The 18,363-nt window shown below is 41.0% G+C and overlaps 1 protein-coding gene across 1 annotated transcript in view; it reads right to left on the reverse strand.

The window, feature by feature from the left end:
- Window positions 1-1,049: 1,049 nt before the first annotated feature.
- Window positions 1,050-18,363, reverse strand: part of LOC121866215 — a 66,213-nt gene continuing 48,899 nt past the window's right edge. Inside the window, exons 5-8 of the mRNA XM_042365822.1 lie at window positions 11,070-11,179; window positions 1,852-1,950; window positions 1,503-1,656; window positions 1,050-1,171 (exon numbers count right to left, since the gene is read on the reverse strand). Coding sequence (XP_042221756.1) covers window positions 1,542-1,656; window positions 1,852-1,950; window positions 11,070-11,179 — 324 coding nt within the window. The 3' untranslated portion in view covers window positions 1,050-1,171; window positions 1,503-1,541. The remainder of the gene's footprint in view (window positions 1,172-1,502; window positions 1,657-1,851; window positions 1,951-11,069; window positions 11,180-18,363) is intronic.

An 18,363-nucleotide genomic window follows, 5' to 3' on the forward strand; every position in this document is an offset into this window, starting at 1 on the left:
CCTAAGGACAAACATCCATATTATGTCCTGGATTTCCAATGAAAAGAGAGGAGCAATAAATGAATATAATCATAATGCAATATATATAAAATTAAACAGTAATTACTGTATACGGTATACCCTGTACAGTACTCTGTTACACTAAACATTACTGTGATCTATAATAACTAATTAAATTAATCAATAATGACAAAAATGTTTTTATAATTAATGCCAAGACTTATGGCCACCATGGTAGACCTAGAAGGAAAAATCCAAAATGTGACAATCAATCAAACTTCATGCAAACAATTAATATAACAGTGGGATAAGGAATACATACATTGAAACAAAACAAAAACAGGCAAGAGGGAATATTTTTACTGAGCTGAATTTTATCCCAAGATCATAAACCAGGTAATCAATAATTTCATCTTTTTTTATGATGCATATTGTTTGTATAACAATATTCTTGAATTAACATAATCAATGTAAGTAGTCATGATTTAACAGTTATAAAAAAACTTCATAATGGCAGTGATTTTTTTACCTTAAACATGGAACGAGGCTTCCACAGTGGCTGCACCAGGGAAGAAGGAATCATAGTATACATCAAATTTTGGGAAGTAATTGAAACAGTCATCACTATGGGGTAAGTAATGTTTGTGAGTTCCTCCAAGAAACAACAGAGTAAAAAAAGTGAATATATACATCATAGACATGTTCATCTTCTGATTAGTCTTCTCATCAGAATGAAACACTTGTGTGAGGGTTTTGCATGCACACAAATATACGTACCCATGACAAAGATTTGGACCCACATCTTGGGGGTTTGTGATAAGTGTACAGTGTTTCAATCTAAACTCTAATTATGCCTGAGTCTGGTGCATCAGTGGAAGGAGGGTTATAGCACTGCATGCATGAATTCTAATATCCGGCACAGCACACGTATATTTGGTGATAGACATACGTATACAGTATTATATTTAAACTTCATGAGGAATTCAGCAGTTTGTTTTTTAGACATCTTGATTGTCATAAAGCACAACACACACTGGTGAAGGTCTTACGTCAAAGCCAGCGTTGCCCAAACCAGGTGTTCCTGGGGGTCCCTGTGGTCCTCTCTCTCCTTGTCTGCCTGGGTTGCCATCAATACCAGACTCTCCCTTGTCTCCTTGAATACCCTCAGGACCTGTATCACAAACAATACTTTTTAGTTGTAAACTTTCTTCCTGCGTCTTTGGGAATTTTCCTACTGCAATTATCAGAATCTCTTGCATGTGCTGAAGCAGTTGCAATTAAAATTAACCTTATCTATTAGAGTTTAAAGATATCATAATTTGTTGACCTTAAATGCAAAGTAACTTTTCAATACAAACGAAAATGCAAATAATATTCATGTAAAAGAACTTGAAAAATGTTTTTCATTTAATGTAGGTAGAGTACTATATCAATCATTGTACTGTACTGTGTCTGTAGCTAGTTAAAGTATTCTTAACATAAACTACAGCAGCAATACCCACCATGGCGACCTGGATATCCTCTGTCCCCTTTATCTCCTTTCACCCCGTGGGCTCCTCGCTCCCCTGGGGGTCCGGGCCGACCCGGTGTTCCTGGACTACCAGACATTCCATTCCGGCCGGGGACCCCTCCAGGACCAGGGGGTCCTCGTGGTATCTAGTACAGAAAAAGAAAAAAATCTCTCTCATGAGCGTAATGCATGAAAATTTCATGTTTAATTTTTAAAAGGAGGCTTATGCCACTCTAAGACTTTCCTTTTATTAAATATTTTAGTATGCTTTTCCACAAACACTATTTTATAGTTACACAACTTATTTGTGTGTATGCTGGGCAGTCTTAGTGGTCACGAACCTGTTTGAGGACAGCAGCCACCAGCATGGTTTCATTGCAAAGGCATTCACCACGTCCAACAGGAAGAATTCGACGACCACCACTAAAGTCAGACTCAGGCTGGTGCAGGGAGAGGAGGAGCTTCATTATAATTTTTCCCTCTGAGTGAATGATGTAGATAATTATAACAAAAGTTTTCTATCTACAGCTGTGAACAATACTTCTTGGGAGATAAAAATAGAATCCAATATTGTGTGAACCAAATAGAAAGCTTATGGTTTTTCAGTCACAGTGAATATTGAAGAGTATATTTTTATTGTATTTGTTTCTGTTTACACACCCACGGGTGTGAGGCATGGTCTTTAGGTGCAAGTGGAAGGAGCAAATTAGAAGTGGTACGAATAATGACTTGAGAACATGTGAGCTAAGTAAGATGCAGAGAACAAGGAATACTGTACAGTATGAAATAAGATGTAGGTATGATTAGGTTAGGTTAAGGTGTGAAAGAAGTGTAAGCCAAAAGATTATGTGATATAGATATATCATACTGTACTGTGACAATGTTGTGGTAAAGAATGTATTATTCAGAAGTTGATGGTAGGAGGAAAAGGGAAGACCAAGAAAATAAAGGGGTGGGGTGATGGATATACTGAAAGTAATGTGGATGGATAAGCTGTAGTGATTGATTATCCATTTTGCCGAGGTCAGGTAATTCAACAATACACCTCTGACCCACTAATTATACACCTCCTGTGTCTCTAAAGTACCATGGACTGCTAGAAACTTAAATTAAACAAATATTAAATATAAATTAAATGTGAAAATGCCATAATTTTGAGCAACATTACTGTACACACTTTGTACTCAATTGTACTACACTAGACTAAAATATCTCTTGCGCAAACAATATAATGTTTATACCCAAATTAATCACTATCTTATATATATATATATATATATATATATATATATATATATATATATATATATATATATATATATATATATATATATATATATATATATATATATATATATATATATATATGCAAGTAAATCACTGTAGGTGCGCGTGATCTATGTATATGGTCAGATTAGTAGGGTCATTACCTAATACCTGACCATTGTGGACCTGGACTCACCCTCCTCTGTATATATACACCTTGGTTTGTGTTTCTCTTTAGTCTGTACTCACCCCTGAAGATGTGAATTACACGAAAGCGCTTGGGAACTTCGTGTTTTCTTCTTTCCTTGTGGTTATCAGCATATATTTATATATATATATATATATATATATATATATATATATATATATATATATATATATATATATATATATATATATATATATATATATATATATATATAAAGCACATAGACTTCTACATATAATCAACACCTCATTCTGCCCAAGTTCGAACCCATATATATATGTGCAAATAAATCATAGGTGCGTGGAATCTGGTATATACTGATAACCTGAGAAAAAGCACAGAAGTTCCCAAGCGCGTTCGTGTAATCTACACATATATACCTATATATATATATATATATATATATATATATATATATATATATATATATATATATATATATATACACATACACATATACCATGTAGATCCACAATGAAAACGTGGATAAGATAAATCTTGATAAAATCACACGGGAAAAGGGAAACAACGGAGCACCTTAGCTTTCGTCATTATTCAAGACATCTTCAGAGGCAACTGGATTACATGGACAGAGAGAGGCTTAAATATACAGGGAAAGAAGCTTAGAAGTATTTAAATCATCTTGTGTCACAGAAAGACTTCTGGTTGAAGCTAGTTTGATTAAAGAATTAAAATCAATAAACCTTAGTGATGGTCAGTTCACTTTTACTTTTACTTTTATCCTCTTCGCCACTGATCGGCTTGTTAGCCCCTTGGGCGATCGGTCACGTCTCTTTTCCTTTATATTCTTCACCAAAAGGTCGGCTCGCTAGCCGCCCGGGCGATCGGTCACGTCTCTGTCACGCACTGTTGGCAAATACTGGGCATGCACCGGCTCCTGAATGTACCTGAACCCGCTCCAGTGTTGGTCAAGTCTTCTCTTGAAAGAGCTCACACTCGGTGCCGTCACAACACTCTCTGGTAGATTGTTACATAAATTTATTTGTCAGTGGCCTAAGGGTAAAAATGCTTTGAAAACCTTTGATCTAGATGTATGAAAGTTATTTAGTGGGTCCCTTATTTTTGACCTGACCTGACTAGTCACGTCATCCCCTTCTCTTAAGCTCCTCTATGTGTGTGTTGGTGTGGGGATTAGTGGATGACATCACTATGACCTGACCTCATGTTTATAAGGTCACCCTGTATATTTAAGCCTCTCTCTATCCACGTAATCCAGTTGCCTCTGAAGATGTCTTGAATATAGACGAAAGCTAAGGTGCTCCGTTGTTTCCCTTTTCCCGTGTGATTTTATCAAGATATATATATATATATATATATATATATATATATATATTAGGGGGCAGTGAAATTTTGCTCAAAGCTGCACTCTTCAGGCATTGTTCCTTATACATATCTAAGACTCCATGCCAAATTTGAAGCTGATATGTCGAGGTTTAGTCTGCCGCATTTTCTACTGAAATTTTTAAATTTACCTACAGTACTAGCCAAACAGCCGCTGTGGCGGTGCAATGTTCTGTTCAGTGTTTATCAACTTTTTTTTCATATCTCTTATTTCATTTAAGTTGTCTTGTTGCAGATGAGTATGGTGCTATGTCTATATTGATTATCAGCCTTTTCTCATTTCATTTCTCAATGTTAGCATTGGGGCACTGTAATGTAGGAGACCTAAAAGTTGCCGCCAGACCGATACTTGATTAATGATTATGTTGGAGCTGCTATTACATTGAAGCAATTAATTGACTATGGCATTATTTCACAAAGGATGACAAGACAGGTTATTGGACCACATAAGCTGCGGGATGCGAGACAAAAATACTGGGATTTAAGAGGCAAGAAATTGAGATGCATACGAGATAATTTGACGTCACTCTATTTTGATGGTAAGAAGACTGCCACTGTGGATGATAAAGAATGAGAAGACTGAGAAATGGAGTTCGAGGATGATGGTGAAAGATCATTATGTCATCATGGTTGAGCCTGGCAATGAATATCTCACATGTGACCTCAAGACTGACACGGAAAGCAGATTGCCAAAACTATTCACGAGTTTCTGGTGGAGAAAATCTAACCCAGCAGCCCATTGTGTGTAAGTATAGATGGAACCAATGTAAATGTAGGATCAGAAAATGGAGCTGGTCTATCATCTTGAAATGTTACTTGGTCACCCCGCTCCATTATTTCATATGTCAGCTTGATGGAAATGAGCCACCTTTCCGCGCAGCTTTTTATCAATTATGCGATGGTAAAACCAAGTGGTCCTGAGCATTGGCGTGGTCCCATTGGAAAGCAGATCAAGGAGTCTTTGTCTGAGCTTCCAGTTGTCGCCTTCCAGCCAGCCGTTTCCCCTGATTTCTGTAAGCTTAATGATGAAGTGGAGAAAGATCTGTCCTGGGACTGTAGCCTGTATAGATTTGTAAAGGAGCACACAGGTGTTGTTGAAGATGACTTGGCTGCTATTGAGCCAGGTCCTCCTGGTGTCACTGGCGTGGAACACCTTTATGGAGTAGAATCCTCAGGCTGTGGCGCGGAGCAAACATCAAGACCAGCCATGAGTTGAAAAGAATTGTCATTACAATAATAAAGTTCAGTGCTCCAATGTGGTTTTACATCAAGATATACCCTGACAGTAACACACGGCCAAGGAACGTATTCCAGTCCCTGCTATATATGAAACACCTGAATAGTGAGGAGGAGACGATAGTGAAGAAGGTTCAGAGAAATGCGCGCTGTCACACAGATCATCCTTCTGGTATGTGTGCAGATGAGACATGATCAGCAGAGAAAAAAGCCGCCCCAATGATAAGAAAAATTAGAGAGGAGAATGAGCAAAAGGAAGAATGCACTTGGCAGATCTGAAGAGAGGAGGAAGATTCTGATGCTGCTGTTGACGAGAATTTGTCAAATCCATACTGATGAGGAGGGAAGATGGAGATGGGAATGAGGATGACGTGCTCTGTAGCAAACATGAGAAAGGTGGTGACTCCTGAAAACCAAAGTGGCAAGCAAAAAACTATCATTCCATGATTATCTGAGTGAATGAACTCAAGACTGAGCCTCCTTGTTACTGCTTTCTCTGTCAAATCTACAGGTTAATGACATTCTGAGACACCATTAGTGGTGCCCAAGTGGGCCAAACAGCACTCAGGCGGTCGAGAGAGGCATAAAAGGGATGACTGAAGCTTGCACTGAAGTGACGGGATACGAACGAGAGATGGATATATAGGCAAAGATTATTGTCTAGAAAATGATGCCAAGGTTCCGCACAAAAAAGAATTTCAATATGAACTTGTAATGATTTTCTATACGGTGTACCTGTAAAATAACATGTGAATTAAATCGATGTCACCCATGTAAAATTTATCATTATCCTGAAAACATTAAATGACACCTAATTTTTGGTATACACTAAAAGTTGACAAAAGTAGTTCATGATGCGGCAGGGTAAATATTGAAATTTTGCACAGGTGTTTGTTACAGCCATACAAACGATGCCTGAAAAGTGCAGCCTGCAACTCAAATAAAAGTGTTTTTCCCTGTAATAATATATATATATATATATATATATATATATATATATATATATATATATATATATATATATATATATATATATATATATATATATATATAAGAAGATGAGGGGGAATACTATGGAGATTACCAGCTCATGAGAGACAAATTACATAGAACCCACGGCCCACTAGCCCATGACTGTGACTGGAACGCTAACCGCTGGACCACCAGGATGCTAAAAGCAGTCCTAGACTTTGTTATATATGGATCCTCGTGTTTCGAAGCCGGATTTGGTAAAACGTTACTCTGACCACCTACGTGATACGTGTAGTCCCCAATAGAGGTTCACGGCGCCATAAGCTCGTTGAACAGGCTTTGTGTGAAATATAACAAAGTCTAGGACCGTTTATCCTGGTGGTCCCGCGGTTAGCGTTCCCCGGTCACAGTCAGGCCGTGGGTTCGAATTCTGGCGGGTTGAGGTGTTGATTGGTAGAAGTCTGTGTGCTAGCTAATGAAATATATATATATATATATATATATATATATATATATATATATATATATATATATATATATATATATATATATATTGAAACATGCAAACATTTCTATAAATTTGGGGGACCACTGATGAGTTTGGCCTGGGGCCCACAAGTAGGTAAATCCGGCCCTGGTTGTAATCATGGTCGTGGTTATTATAATCATGGTCGTGGTTGTTATAATCATGGTCGTGGTTGTTATAATCATGGCTGTGGTTATTATAATCATGGTCGTGGTTGTTATAATCATGATCGTGGTTGTTATAATCATGGTCGTGGTTGTCATAATCATGGTCGTGGTTATGATCATAGTCGTGGTTGTTATAATCATGGTCGTGGTTGTTATAATTGGCGGTCGGTTGTTATAATCATGGTCGTGGTTGTCATAATCATGGTCGTGGTTATGATCATAGTCGTGGTTGTTATAATCTTGGCTGTGGTTATTATAATCATGGTCGCGGTTGTTATAATCATGATCGTGGTTGTTATAATCATAGTCGTGGTTGTCATAATCATGGGTCGGTTAGATCATAGTCGTGGTTGTTATAATCATGGTCGTGGTTGTTATAATCATGGTCGGTTATGATCATAGTCGTGGTTGTTATAGCATTGTCGTGGTTGTTATAATCATGGTCGTGGTTATGTCAGTCGTGGTTGTTATAATCATGGGTCGGTTGTATAATCATGGTTGTGGTTGTTATAATCATGGTCGTGTTATTATAATCATAGTCGTGGTTGTTATAATCATGGTCGCTAGTTATAATCGTGGTCGTGGTTGTTATAATCATGGTCGTGGTTGTCATAATCATGGTCGTGGTTATGATCATAGTCGGTTGTTATAAGCATTGTCGTGGTTGTTATAATCATGGTCGTGGTTGTTATAATCACTGATGTGGTTGTTATAATCATTGTCGGTTGTTATAATCATGGTCGTTGTTATAATCATGGTCGTGGTTGCTATAATCATGGTCGTGGTTGTTATAATCATGGTCGGGTTGTTAAAATCATGGTCGTGGTTGTTATAATCATGGTCGTGGTTGTTATAATCATGGTCGTGGTTATTATAATCATAGTCGTGGTTGTTAATCATGGTCGCTAGTTATAATCATGGTCGTGGTTGTTATAATCATGGTCGTGGTTGTTATGTCATTGTCGTGGTTGTATAATCATGGTCGGTTTTATAATCATGCGTCGGTTGTTATAATCATGTCGTGGTTGTTATAATCATGGTCGTGGTTGTTATAAATGGTCGTGGTAATCATGGTCGGTTATAATCATGGTCCTGGTTATAATCATGGTCGTGGTTGTTATAATCATGTCCGCGTTGGTTATAATCATGGTCGTGGTTATTATAATCATAGTCGTGGGTTATAACACGGTCGTGGTTAAGCATAACTGCATCGTGGTTGTTATAATCGCGTCGTGCTGGTAATAACCGTGGTCGGGTTGTTATAATCATGGTCGGTTGTTAACTCGCGGTCGGTTATATAATCATGGTCGGTTGTTATAACTGGTGGTCGGTTGTTATAATCATGGTCCTGGTTGTTATAATCATGGTCCTGGTTGTTATAATCATGTCCTGGTTGTTATAATCATGGTCCTGGTTGTTATAATCATGGTCGTGATTGTTACTAATGGGTCGTACCTGAGACTAACACAGGTAGAATAAACCCACACCTTACTTTAATCCCAATAAACCCAGATTAACCTCACCTAATCAACAGGATTAGTGACCATTAGAGTACCACCAATAACGATATATTTCATATTAATAACATTTAATCACATTTCCAATAGCTAATGTTTACGGATATTTTGTATCAAGTCTGTCTATATAATTATGTTTTATTACGAATATTTATAGTTCGTTGTGTATTGTATATGGTATGGTATTGTACTGTATTGTATGGTATTGTACTGTATTGTATCCGGCTGACAGCATACAGCGAATGAGGGTACGGCAAGTCCGTAGACTTGCATGGTTAATTAGGGTGCGTTTTCCATCGAAAATAAAATGGTTTATTAATGGTTTCCTAAAGAAACCATCGACATGGGACCAGGTTTGTTCCACTCTACGAATTTTTTGCGATTTTTCCACCAAGTTTGATGAAAAGCGATTGTGCCATTTCGGCTGCACAGACAGACATACATTCGGATAGCGCTATAGTATATTAGATACCATTCATTGTGGAAACTGGCGGCCGGAGTACGCTGAAGCTGCTTTATTGAGTCAGTCTGGTCGATCTGTGGCTTTCTTCTCAAGGACACTCATTGCTTCGGAGCAGAAGCTCTCTTCTGTCAAAAAGGAGGCCTACGCCATAGTGGAGGCATTGAGAAAATGGAGACACTACTTAATTGGGCACCGTTTGGTCACGGATCAGAGGTCAGTCGCCTTCATGTTCAACTCCAAAAGTTCGAGCAAAGTCAAGAATGAGAAGATCACAAGATGGCGAATTGACCTATCATGCTTCAGTTACGACATTGTCTATCATTCTGGCAAAGAAAATGGCACTGTGGATATGTTCTCATGTGTATGCAGTTCGATCTCTGCTACAGATGATCTGCAGACTCTTCACAATAATTTATGTCATCTGGGCGTTACAAGGATGATGCAGCTTTGTACGGAGCAGAAATCTACCATTCTCTATCAGTGATAAGGGCGATGACTGACACTTGCCATACATGTCTGGAACTTAAATCGTGATTCTTCAGATCAAACTCAGGCTGAATGTGAATTTCAAGGTACCTCTTCCTTCTAAGACAAGAAATCTATATTTACTTACTATAATTGGTGAATATTCAAGGTTCCCATTCACCTTCCCATGCTCTGATCTGTCGACAAACACTGTGATAAAATGTCTCTGCTCATTATTCTCGATTTTTGGTTTGCCAACCTATATTCATTCCGATCGTGGAGCGTTGTTCATGTCGTGCTCGAAGCTTTTGCAACAGCACTAGTGGACCAACCCCTACAACCCCTACAGGTATTGGTCAAGGATACATAATGGCATCATCTGGGGAACGGACACTTGCGCTGAAATCCAGAAATCTACCTCCTACTCATTGGGAAGATGTCTTCATGGATGCCAACTGCATTCGATAACTGCTGTCAACTACCACAAATACCACTCCGCACGAACGGATGTTTGGCTACCAAGGGAGATCGGCCAGTGGGAGGGCAATACCTAGCTGGTTAACGACTGAAAAGACTGTATCTCAAGTGCCAAGTACGTTACAGTAAATATGATCTGTTGGTGGACGAGGTGAATTACTTGATGTTAATCCACAATATGCGAGCGTCTGATTTCCAGGTGGAGGGGAAACCACAGTGTCTCTGCGCCATCTCGCGCCCAAAGGTGTTGAATCAGATGCAGAGCAACATTAAGACGAGGCCAGCAATGAATGTGTTCCTATACAAAGTTTAGATGAATATCTCAATGAACACCTGGTAGCTGAGAGGGACGAGCAGCTGTAAATGACGGACCACTAGGGAAATCGACGCCCAGAAGGCTTATTGTGTTCCAGACATATGCCGTCCTATCTGGGCGATTATGCACTGTAATTGTATGTTGATGGGTTGTTTTAAAGGCAGGGGTGAATGATGTGTTATGCTTAGTTGGTTAAGTGCTCTAGATTACATCGTTTGAAGTTCTCTTATATTTCTTATGTTATATTATGTTATGTTTATATGTGTTAAGCCAATTTTGTTACTTGAAGCTTAGTTATTCTTAATTTGTAACTCCTGTTTATTCTGTTAATGCCAGAGCTATGGATACTGATGTTGCATTAAGTTGACTAAAGCCTCCCAGTGCTTATTGCTAACACGGTACAGGTGTGTTTATGAGACTCGGTATCTATAACATACAATACTATGGTTGCTAATACTATTTACGGATTACAGATTTTGACATGTTGCGGAGTAAATGGAACCTAAACCCCTCGAATAGCAAGGGTCAAATGTGGATACAGTAAAAAAAAAAAAATAATAATAAATAAATAAACTGGTACTTACGATGAAGTCTTCGCCGGCACCAGAGCCAAAATCAAGCAAGTTGAGGGCAGATCCAGTTGCTCCAGGGGGCCCTGGAGGACCTTGGGGCCTGTCGACTCTCCAGGGGGGCCCTGACACAGATACATAACTTAGTTTTTACATGCTCATCAGAGTTCAATATTTATTACTTAAGAATTTATGTAGATACTACTTCTGGAAAAGCTAAAGGATAAACTGGTTTATCCAATTATTTAAGAAGGAACAGTGTGTGTGTGTGTGTACTAGATGGTAAATACATGGGGGCCCTACACCAATGGATATTATATTCATATTTCTACTTGTATAATAAATTTTACTTGCTGATATATTGAGTTATTTTAACTTATTCATGGGTGCCAGTGGTGCAGGAATGTATCTTTTACCATTGCAGCTTCGGGTCAATACAGTATACTCTCGATTTAACGAAATCCGATATAATGAACTCTTGATTTAGTGGAAGGCATTTTTTCCGTTATTTTTCGTTTGATTTAGTGAACTAGTTCAAGTGGTAAGGTGACGAGTCAGGTGGTGAGGTGACATGCCAAGACACACAACACACATATTAACAGCACTACTAAACCATTATCTTAAAACATTTTACTTCATAATTTCTATTTTAAAATTAGTTGATATATGAAGGCTTAATTTGGTTACTTTTACACTTAGACAATTGATCAATTAATAAACCAGGGCATGTGGGAGACATTACACACCAGTGATAAAGCTTCGCAACTGCAACCACAACTGCTGAACAACCATATAAATTATCACAACCTGTACATATAAGACTGTTAATTTCAAATTTTATGTCTAATGGAAACTATGGGATGTTTATATTAAAATTAATCATCATCTTGCAATTCCAGCAATGCAAATTATTCACAAGTCAAGTCAGTGCCATTTTATGAGTGAAAAACAAATTCCTGTCTTTATAATCATGAGTCCCTGACCCCCCCCCTCCACTGACAACTACTGTAATCTCCCTCCTGACTGTCAACACTCTACCTCCGCCTCCCCCCTCCTCCCAGCCAGCAGGAGATAAGGATTTTATAGAATGAAGGTGGTTTCAGGTTTAAAGTTTTTCTATTAAAAATTGTCACAGACTTGACTTAGCACAATATAACTTGCATTGCAAACTTGCAAGATAATGATTAATTTATTTATAAACATCTCATAGTTTGCACAAGAGATAAAAATTGTAGTCCTTTAGCTTAGTACATCTGAGTATAAAGTGAATACAGTAATATGTTGCTCAAAATTATGGTTTATTCACAGGAAAGTCTGTAAAACTAACCCCCCAGTGGTCAGGATTTCAAATAAATTTCTTTTGTTTTGTTCTGTACATAGAGAGACTGGTGGTGGAGGAGGGATGGAGACCCGAGAGGAGAAACTGACTGCTCATCCTCCATAGGTTTGTCCCCACCCGACCCTGCCTCTGTCATTCTTACTGTAACTTGACAAAATATTGTTTATTTGTTGTCTTTTAATTAGTAAAGATATGTTACTGTAATAATTTGAGCTTATTAATTACCAGTACCCTTCATATACAGTAAAATATTTATTTTTACCTTATTATTCGACTTATCAAATTATTGATTATATATTGTATTTTTTTTCTGTAGTAGTATTTAATATTTTATATGATCAATGATAAAACATACACCATAAGATGTTGGTCATTCGAGAATATATAATAATAAATGTTGGAGGGTGTGTGTTGTGTTGGAGGGTGTGTGTTGGTGGTGTTGGAGGGTGTGTTGGTGTTGGAGGGGTGTTGGTGGTGTTGGAGGGTGTGTTGGTGGTGTTGGAGGGTGTGTTGGCGGTGTTGGGTGGTTGCTGGAGAAGGTGTGTGTTGGTGGTGTTGGAGGGTGTGTGTTGGTGGTGTTGGAGGGTGTGTTGGTGTTGGAAGGTGTGCTGGCGGTGTTGGAAGGTGTGTGTTGGTGGTGTTGAGGTGTTTGGTGGCGAAGGTGTGTGTTGGTGGTGTTGAGGTGTGTTGTGTTGAGGTGTGTGTTGGTAGTGTAGGTTGAGGTGTGTTGGTAGGGAGGGTGTGTTGGTGGTGTTGGAGGTGTTGGCGGTGTTGGAAAGGTGTGTTGGTGGTGTTGGAAGGTGTGTGTTGGGGTGTTGAGGGTGTGTTGGTGTGAAGGTGTGTTGGTGGTGTTGGGGTGTTATGGTGTTGGGGTTGCAATGGCGGTGTTGGGGAAGGTTGGTGGTGTTGAGGGTGTTGGTGTTGGGAAGTTGGCGGAGGGTGTGTTGGTGGTGTTGAGGTGTGAAGGGTGTTGGGGGTGTTGGAAGGTGTGTTGGCGATGGAAGGTGTGTGTTGGTGGTGTTGAAGGTGTGTGTTGGTGTGGGTAGTTGGAAGGTGTGTGTTGGTGGTGTTGGAAGGGAGTGTGTGTTGGTGTTGGGAGGTGGTAGATGGTGGTGTTGGAGGTGGTGTGTGTTGGGAGTGGTTGGTGTTGAGGGGGCTGGTGTTGAAGGTGTGTTGGTGGTGTTGAGGTGTGTGTTGGGGTGTTGAAGGTGTGTGTTGGTGGTGTCAGAAGGTGTGTGTTGGTGGTGTTGGGGTGAAGGTTTGTGTTGGTGGTGTTGAAAGGTGTGTGTTGGTGGTGTTGGAGGTGTGTGTGTTGGTGTTGTGTGTTATGGTGTGGGAGTGTGTGTGTTGTTGGAAGTAGTTGTGTGTTGGTGGGAGGTGTGTGTTGGTGGTGTTGAGGGTGTTGTGGTGCTGAGGGTGTGTGTTGGTGGTGTTGGAAGTTGGTTGTGTTGTTGGATGTGTAAGGTGGTGTTGGTGTGGAGGGAGGGTGGTGGTTGTGTGGCTGGTGTTGGGGTGTGTGTTGTGTTGAGGGTGTTGCAGTTGGAAGGTGTGTTGGTGGTGTTGGCTGTGTGTTGGTGGTGTTGCGGAAAGGGTGTGTGTTGGGTGCTGCTGGTGTGTGTTGGTGGTGTTGAGGTGTTGAGGTGTGTGTTGGCGGTGTTGGAAGGTGGTTGGTGGTGTTGGAGGGTGTGTGTTGGTGGTGTTGGAAGGTGTGTTGGGTTGCAAGGTGTTTGCGAAGTGGCTGTGTGGTTGGATGAGGTGTGTTTGGATGGTGTTGATGGTGTTGGGGTGTGTGTTGTGGTGTGTTGGTGTTGCAAGAAGGGTGTGTGTGTTGGTGGTGTTGGAGGGTGTGTGTTGGTGGTGTTGAGGTGTTGTGGTGTTGGAGGGGTGTGGTGTTGGAAGGTGTTGGGAAGGTGTGTTGGAGGTGTTGTGGTGTTGGTGCTGGTGGTTGAGGGGTTGGTGGTGTTGGAAGGTGCTGGTGGTGTTGATGTGTGTTGCAGAAGTTGATGGGTGTGTTGGTGGTTGCTGGGTGTGTTGAGTTGGAGGGTGTTGGTGTTGGGCTGTCGGTGTTGGAAGGTGGGTGTTGGGTGCAGGTTGTGTTGGAAGGTGGTGTGGCAGGTGTTGGGGTGTGTTGATGGTGTTGGGTGTGTTGGTGTTGAGGGTGTGTGTTGGTGGTGTTGAGGGTGTGTGCAGGTGTTGGGAAGGTGTGTGGGCTGCTGAGTTGGTGTTGGAAGGTGGTGTTGGTGGTGTTGGAGGTGTGTTGTTGGTTGGGAAGGTGTGTTGGTGGTGGTTGAGTGTGTGGGTGTAGCTGGTGTGTTGGTGGTGTTGGAAATATGGGTTGGTGTGGTGTTGGAAGGTGTGTTGGTGGTGTTGGAGGTGTGTTGTTGGTGGTGTTGGAGTGGGCGTGTTGGTGGTGTTGAGGTGTGTGTGCTGGTGGTGGGAAGGTGTGTGTTGGTGGTGCTGGAGGTGGCTGGTGGTGCTGGGTGTTGGTGGTGCTGGAGGTGTGGTGCTGGGTGGGTGTTGGAGGTGTTGGTGCTGAAGCGTGTTGTTGGTAGGTTGAGGGTGTATTGGTGGTGTTGGAAGGTGTGTGTTGTAAGGGTGGGTGTTGGGTGGTGTGAGGGTGTGTCAGAAGAGGCGTGTTGGTGGTGTTGGAGGGTGTTGTAATGGAGGTGTGTGTGTTGGTGGTGTTGGAATGTGTTTGGTGTTGAGGTGGTGTTGGAGGTGTTGGTGGTGTTGAGGGTGTGTTGGTGGTGTTGAGGGTGTGTTTGGTGTCGGAGGTGTGTGTTGGTGGTGCTGGATGGGAGGTGTGCTGAATGTGTTGGTGTTGGAGGGTGTGGGTGGTGTTGAAGGTGGTGTTGGTGTGGGTGTGTGGGTGTGTGGTGTGTCGAGGTTGGTGGTGTTGAAGGTGTGGTGGTGTTTCGTGAGGGTGTGTGTTGGTGGTGTTGAGGAGGTGCTGGGAAGGTGTGGTGTGTTGGAGGGTGTGTGTTGGTGGTGTTGGGAGGTCTGGTTGAGGTGTTGGAGGGTGGTGTTGGTGGTGCTGGAGGGTGTTGGTGGTGTTGGAGGGTGTGTGTTGGTGGTGCTGTGTGTTTGTTGGTGGTGTTGGTGGGCTGTTGAGGGCTCAGGTTGGTGTTGGAGGTGTGTGTTGGTGGTGCTGGAGGGTGTGCTGGTGGTGTTGGAGGTGTGTGCGTGGGATGTGTTTGTTGCAGAAGGTGTGTTGGTGGTGCTGGAGGTTGGTGTTGGAGGGTGTAGGTGCTGCGGGTGTGGGAGGTGTGGTTTGTAGAGGGTGTGTTGGTAGGGGAGGGTGTTGGTGGTGTTGGAGGTGTTGTGTTGGTGTGTTTGTTGGAGAAGGAGTGTGTTGATGGTGTTGGAAATGTGTTTTGGTGGTGTTGGAGGGTGTGTTGGTGTTGGAGGTGTGTGTTGGTGGTGTTGGAGGTGTGTGTTGGTGGTGTTGGAGGGTGCTGGGTGTTGGAGGGTGTGTGTTGGTGGTGTTGGAGGGTATTGGTGGTGTTGGAGGGTGGGGTGGTGTTGAGGGTGTGTTGGTGTTGGAGGTGTTTGTTGGTGGGTTGGAGGGTGTGTTGTGTGTGTGGAGGGTGTGTGTTGGTGGTGTTGGAGGGTGTGTGTTGGTGGTGTTGGAGGTGGTTGGTGTTGGAGGGTGGTTGGTGGTGTTGAGGGTGTGGTAGTGTAGGGCGGTGGTGTTGAGGGTGTTGGTGGTGTTAGGTGTGTGGTGGTGTTGGAGGGTGTGTGGGTTGGGAAGGTGTTGGAGGCTGTGTGTTGGTGGTGTTGGAAGGTGTGTGTTGGTGGTGCTGGAGGGTGTGTTTTGGTGGTGCTGGAAGGTATGTGTTGGTGGTGTTGGAGGGTGTGTGTTGGTGGTATTAGAGGGTATGTGTTGGTGGTGTTGAGGGTGTGTATATGTAATGTTGAGGTGTGTTCCTGACACACACACACGCCCACACACTCACATGAGAATTAAGACAACAAGCAGCCAGTGAGGGTCTTGTTGCATTTCTGCCTGGTGGTGAGATAAACATCAGCAGTTGAGGAGTGCTTGGCAACATGGTGCATTTTACCACTCCTTTCCACTCCATCTCTCTAATCACCCACACCTTTCTGCTTTCTCACTCCATATTTTAAAATGTTATGCGACGTAGCGTTAAAGGGATATAAATTTGCTAAATTTTACTTATAATTATCACAATTTCCCTAAAAATACTTTAGCTTTTGTGTTTATTCAAGACATCTTCAGGACATGAGACCCACTAATCCCCCACCCAAGAAAGGGTGACCTGACATTCTGTCCCTGTAAATTCAGTTGCCTCTGAAGATGTCTTGAATAAAAACGAAAACTAAGGTGCTCCAGTGTAGTTAGTTGACCGAAAGGTAGCAGTGAACAACACACATGGTGGCAGCAGGACACAGACTGAGCAGATGTATGCAAACCCGACATGCTCTGGGACGTGTGGTGCGTTTGGCGCAGAATTTAATGGAACCACACTCGATTTAGCGAAATAGTTTGGCAAATCAAACGAACATAATGTAAAGCTCGTTTTAGTGGAAATGATATAACGAACAGGGATGGCTCAAATTAGTTTGTTAAATCGAGAAAATACTGTACCTGCGTGGGTAGGGGAGGATCCAAGCACCAATCTTGGTGCATATACAGTACTGTACCTAAGTTTGTGGATATGAGGAAAGGGCGGGGGGTGGGGGCTAGGTGCCAAAAGCATTAGGCAATAGCCAGGGGGTCTGGGGTGAATACTGGGTGAAGTATTTTGACGGCATTTTAAGGCAAGTTAGGTTAATTTCATGATGATTTATAATGTAAACCTTCAACTAATACATAGCAGATCCAGGATCCTATGGTTCCAATAAGAAAAAAGTCAGATGATATGAGGAAAACTCTATGTATTAAATCATTGCAAGTACAGTATTGTATTCATAATACTCGGACATGCATCCTATCAATAAGATAATAAATCAAGAGAATTATCTTATTTATTTATGTTTAATAAAGAGTTCAGAATTTCAGTGTATAATTTGTAACACAATGAACATGGCAAGTGCCAAATTTTAAAGTCTAATATAAGCAAACCCAACCAACACCAGTAAATATACCTAACAGTAATATCATATTACTCATCATCATCAAATAAAATTTACAAAAGAAGTATAAATATCGTTTTGTTTTACCTGGTACCCCAGACCAGTGTATGTATTTTTTATTCATCAGCAAAATGATAGGGAAAGATATTTGTATTCTAGTTTAGACTTTAAAAATAAAGCAAAATAGAAAATATTTAACTAGAATACGTACAGCTTAGATATACTGTACAGTGCTGAGACTGACGATAAAAAAATACATACCCGGGACCAGATACTCAAAAGGATTTACAACAATTGTGTTGCCCAGTTGACTCTCTAAGTCGACCAATGAGGTTGCAAGCCCTCTCTGTAGCAATACCCAAAACAAACTATCTGCCACCTTGTGACATCCCATATTGTATCTAGGACTTTGGAGCTCTTGTAAAGGAATAAATCTCAAACATAGCATTTATATTTCCTGAGTGCATAAACAGTACAGGTATATATGCCTTCCACGCTATGATAAACCTCATAAAATACTGCAGAAAATAAATTTCATATTTCATCTACTGTACAGTACTACAGTATTTCAATGGAAAATAATATCAAAGGCTAAAATCTGCTCAGTTAAATATGGACTTGCAAATAGCTGTGTTTGTTTGTGTTTAGCGTTATGATCTGAAAGGAAGTACCAGGATCCTTTGGACCTTCTTAACATAAGCGATGGACAATTAAAGTGCTGTACTATATTATATCCTTGATGTTAAATTTTGAAGCTAAGCTACTGTATGTGAGGAATGATACCTTATTATGGTAGAGACTGAAGAGGTTATATGATTATATGCTGTATGAACTTACATCCAATTGTTATTATTGTTTGTACTTTTCATAATT

This window comes from Homarus americanus, unplaced genomic scaffold (assembly GCF_018991925.1).
Source record: "Homarus americanus isolate GMGI-L3 unplaced genomic scaffold, GMGI_Hamer_2.0 scaffold47725, whole genome shotgun sequence".
NCBI classification, from domain to species: Eukaryota; Metazoa; Arthropoda; class Malacostraca; order Decapoda; family Nephropidae; genus Homarus; species Homarus americanus.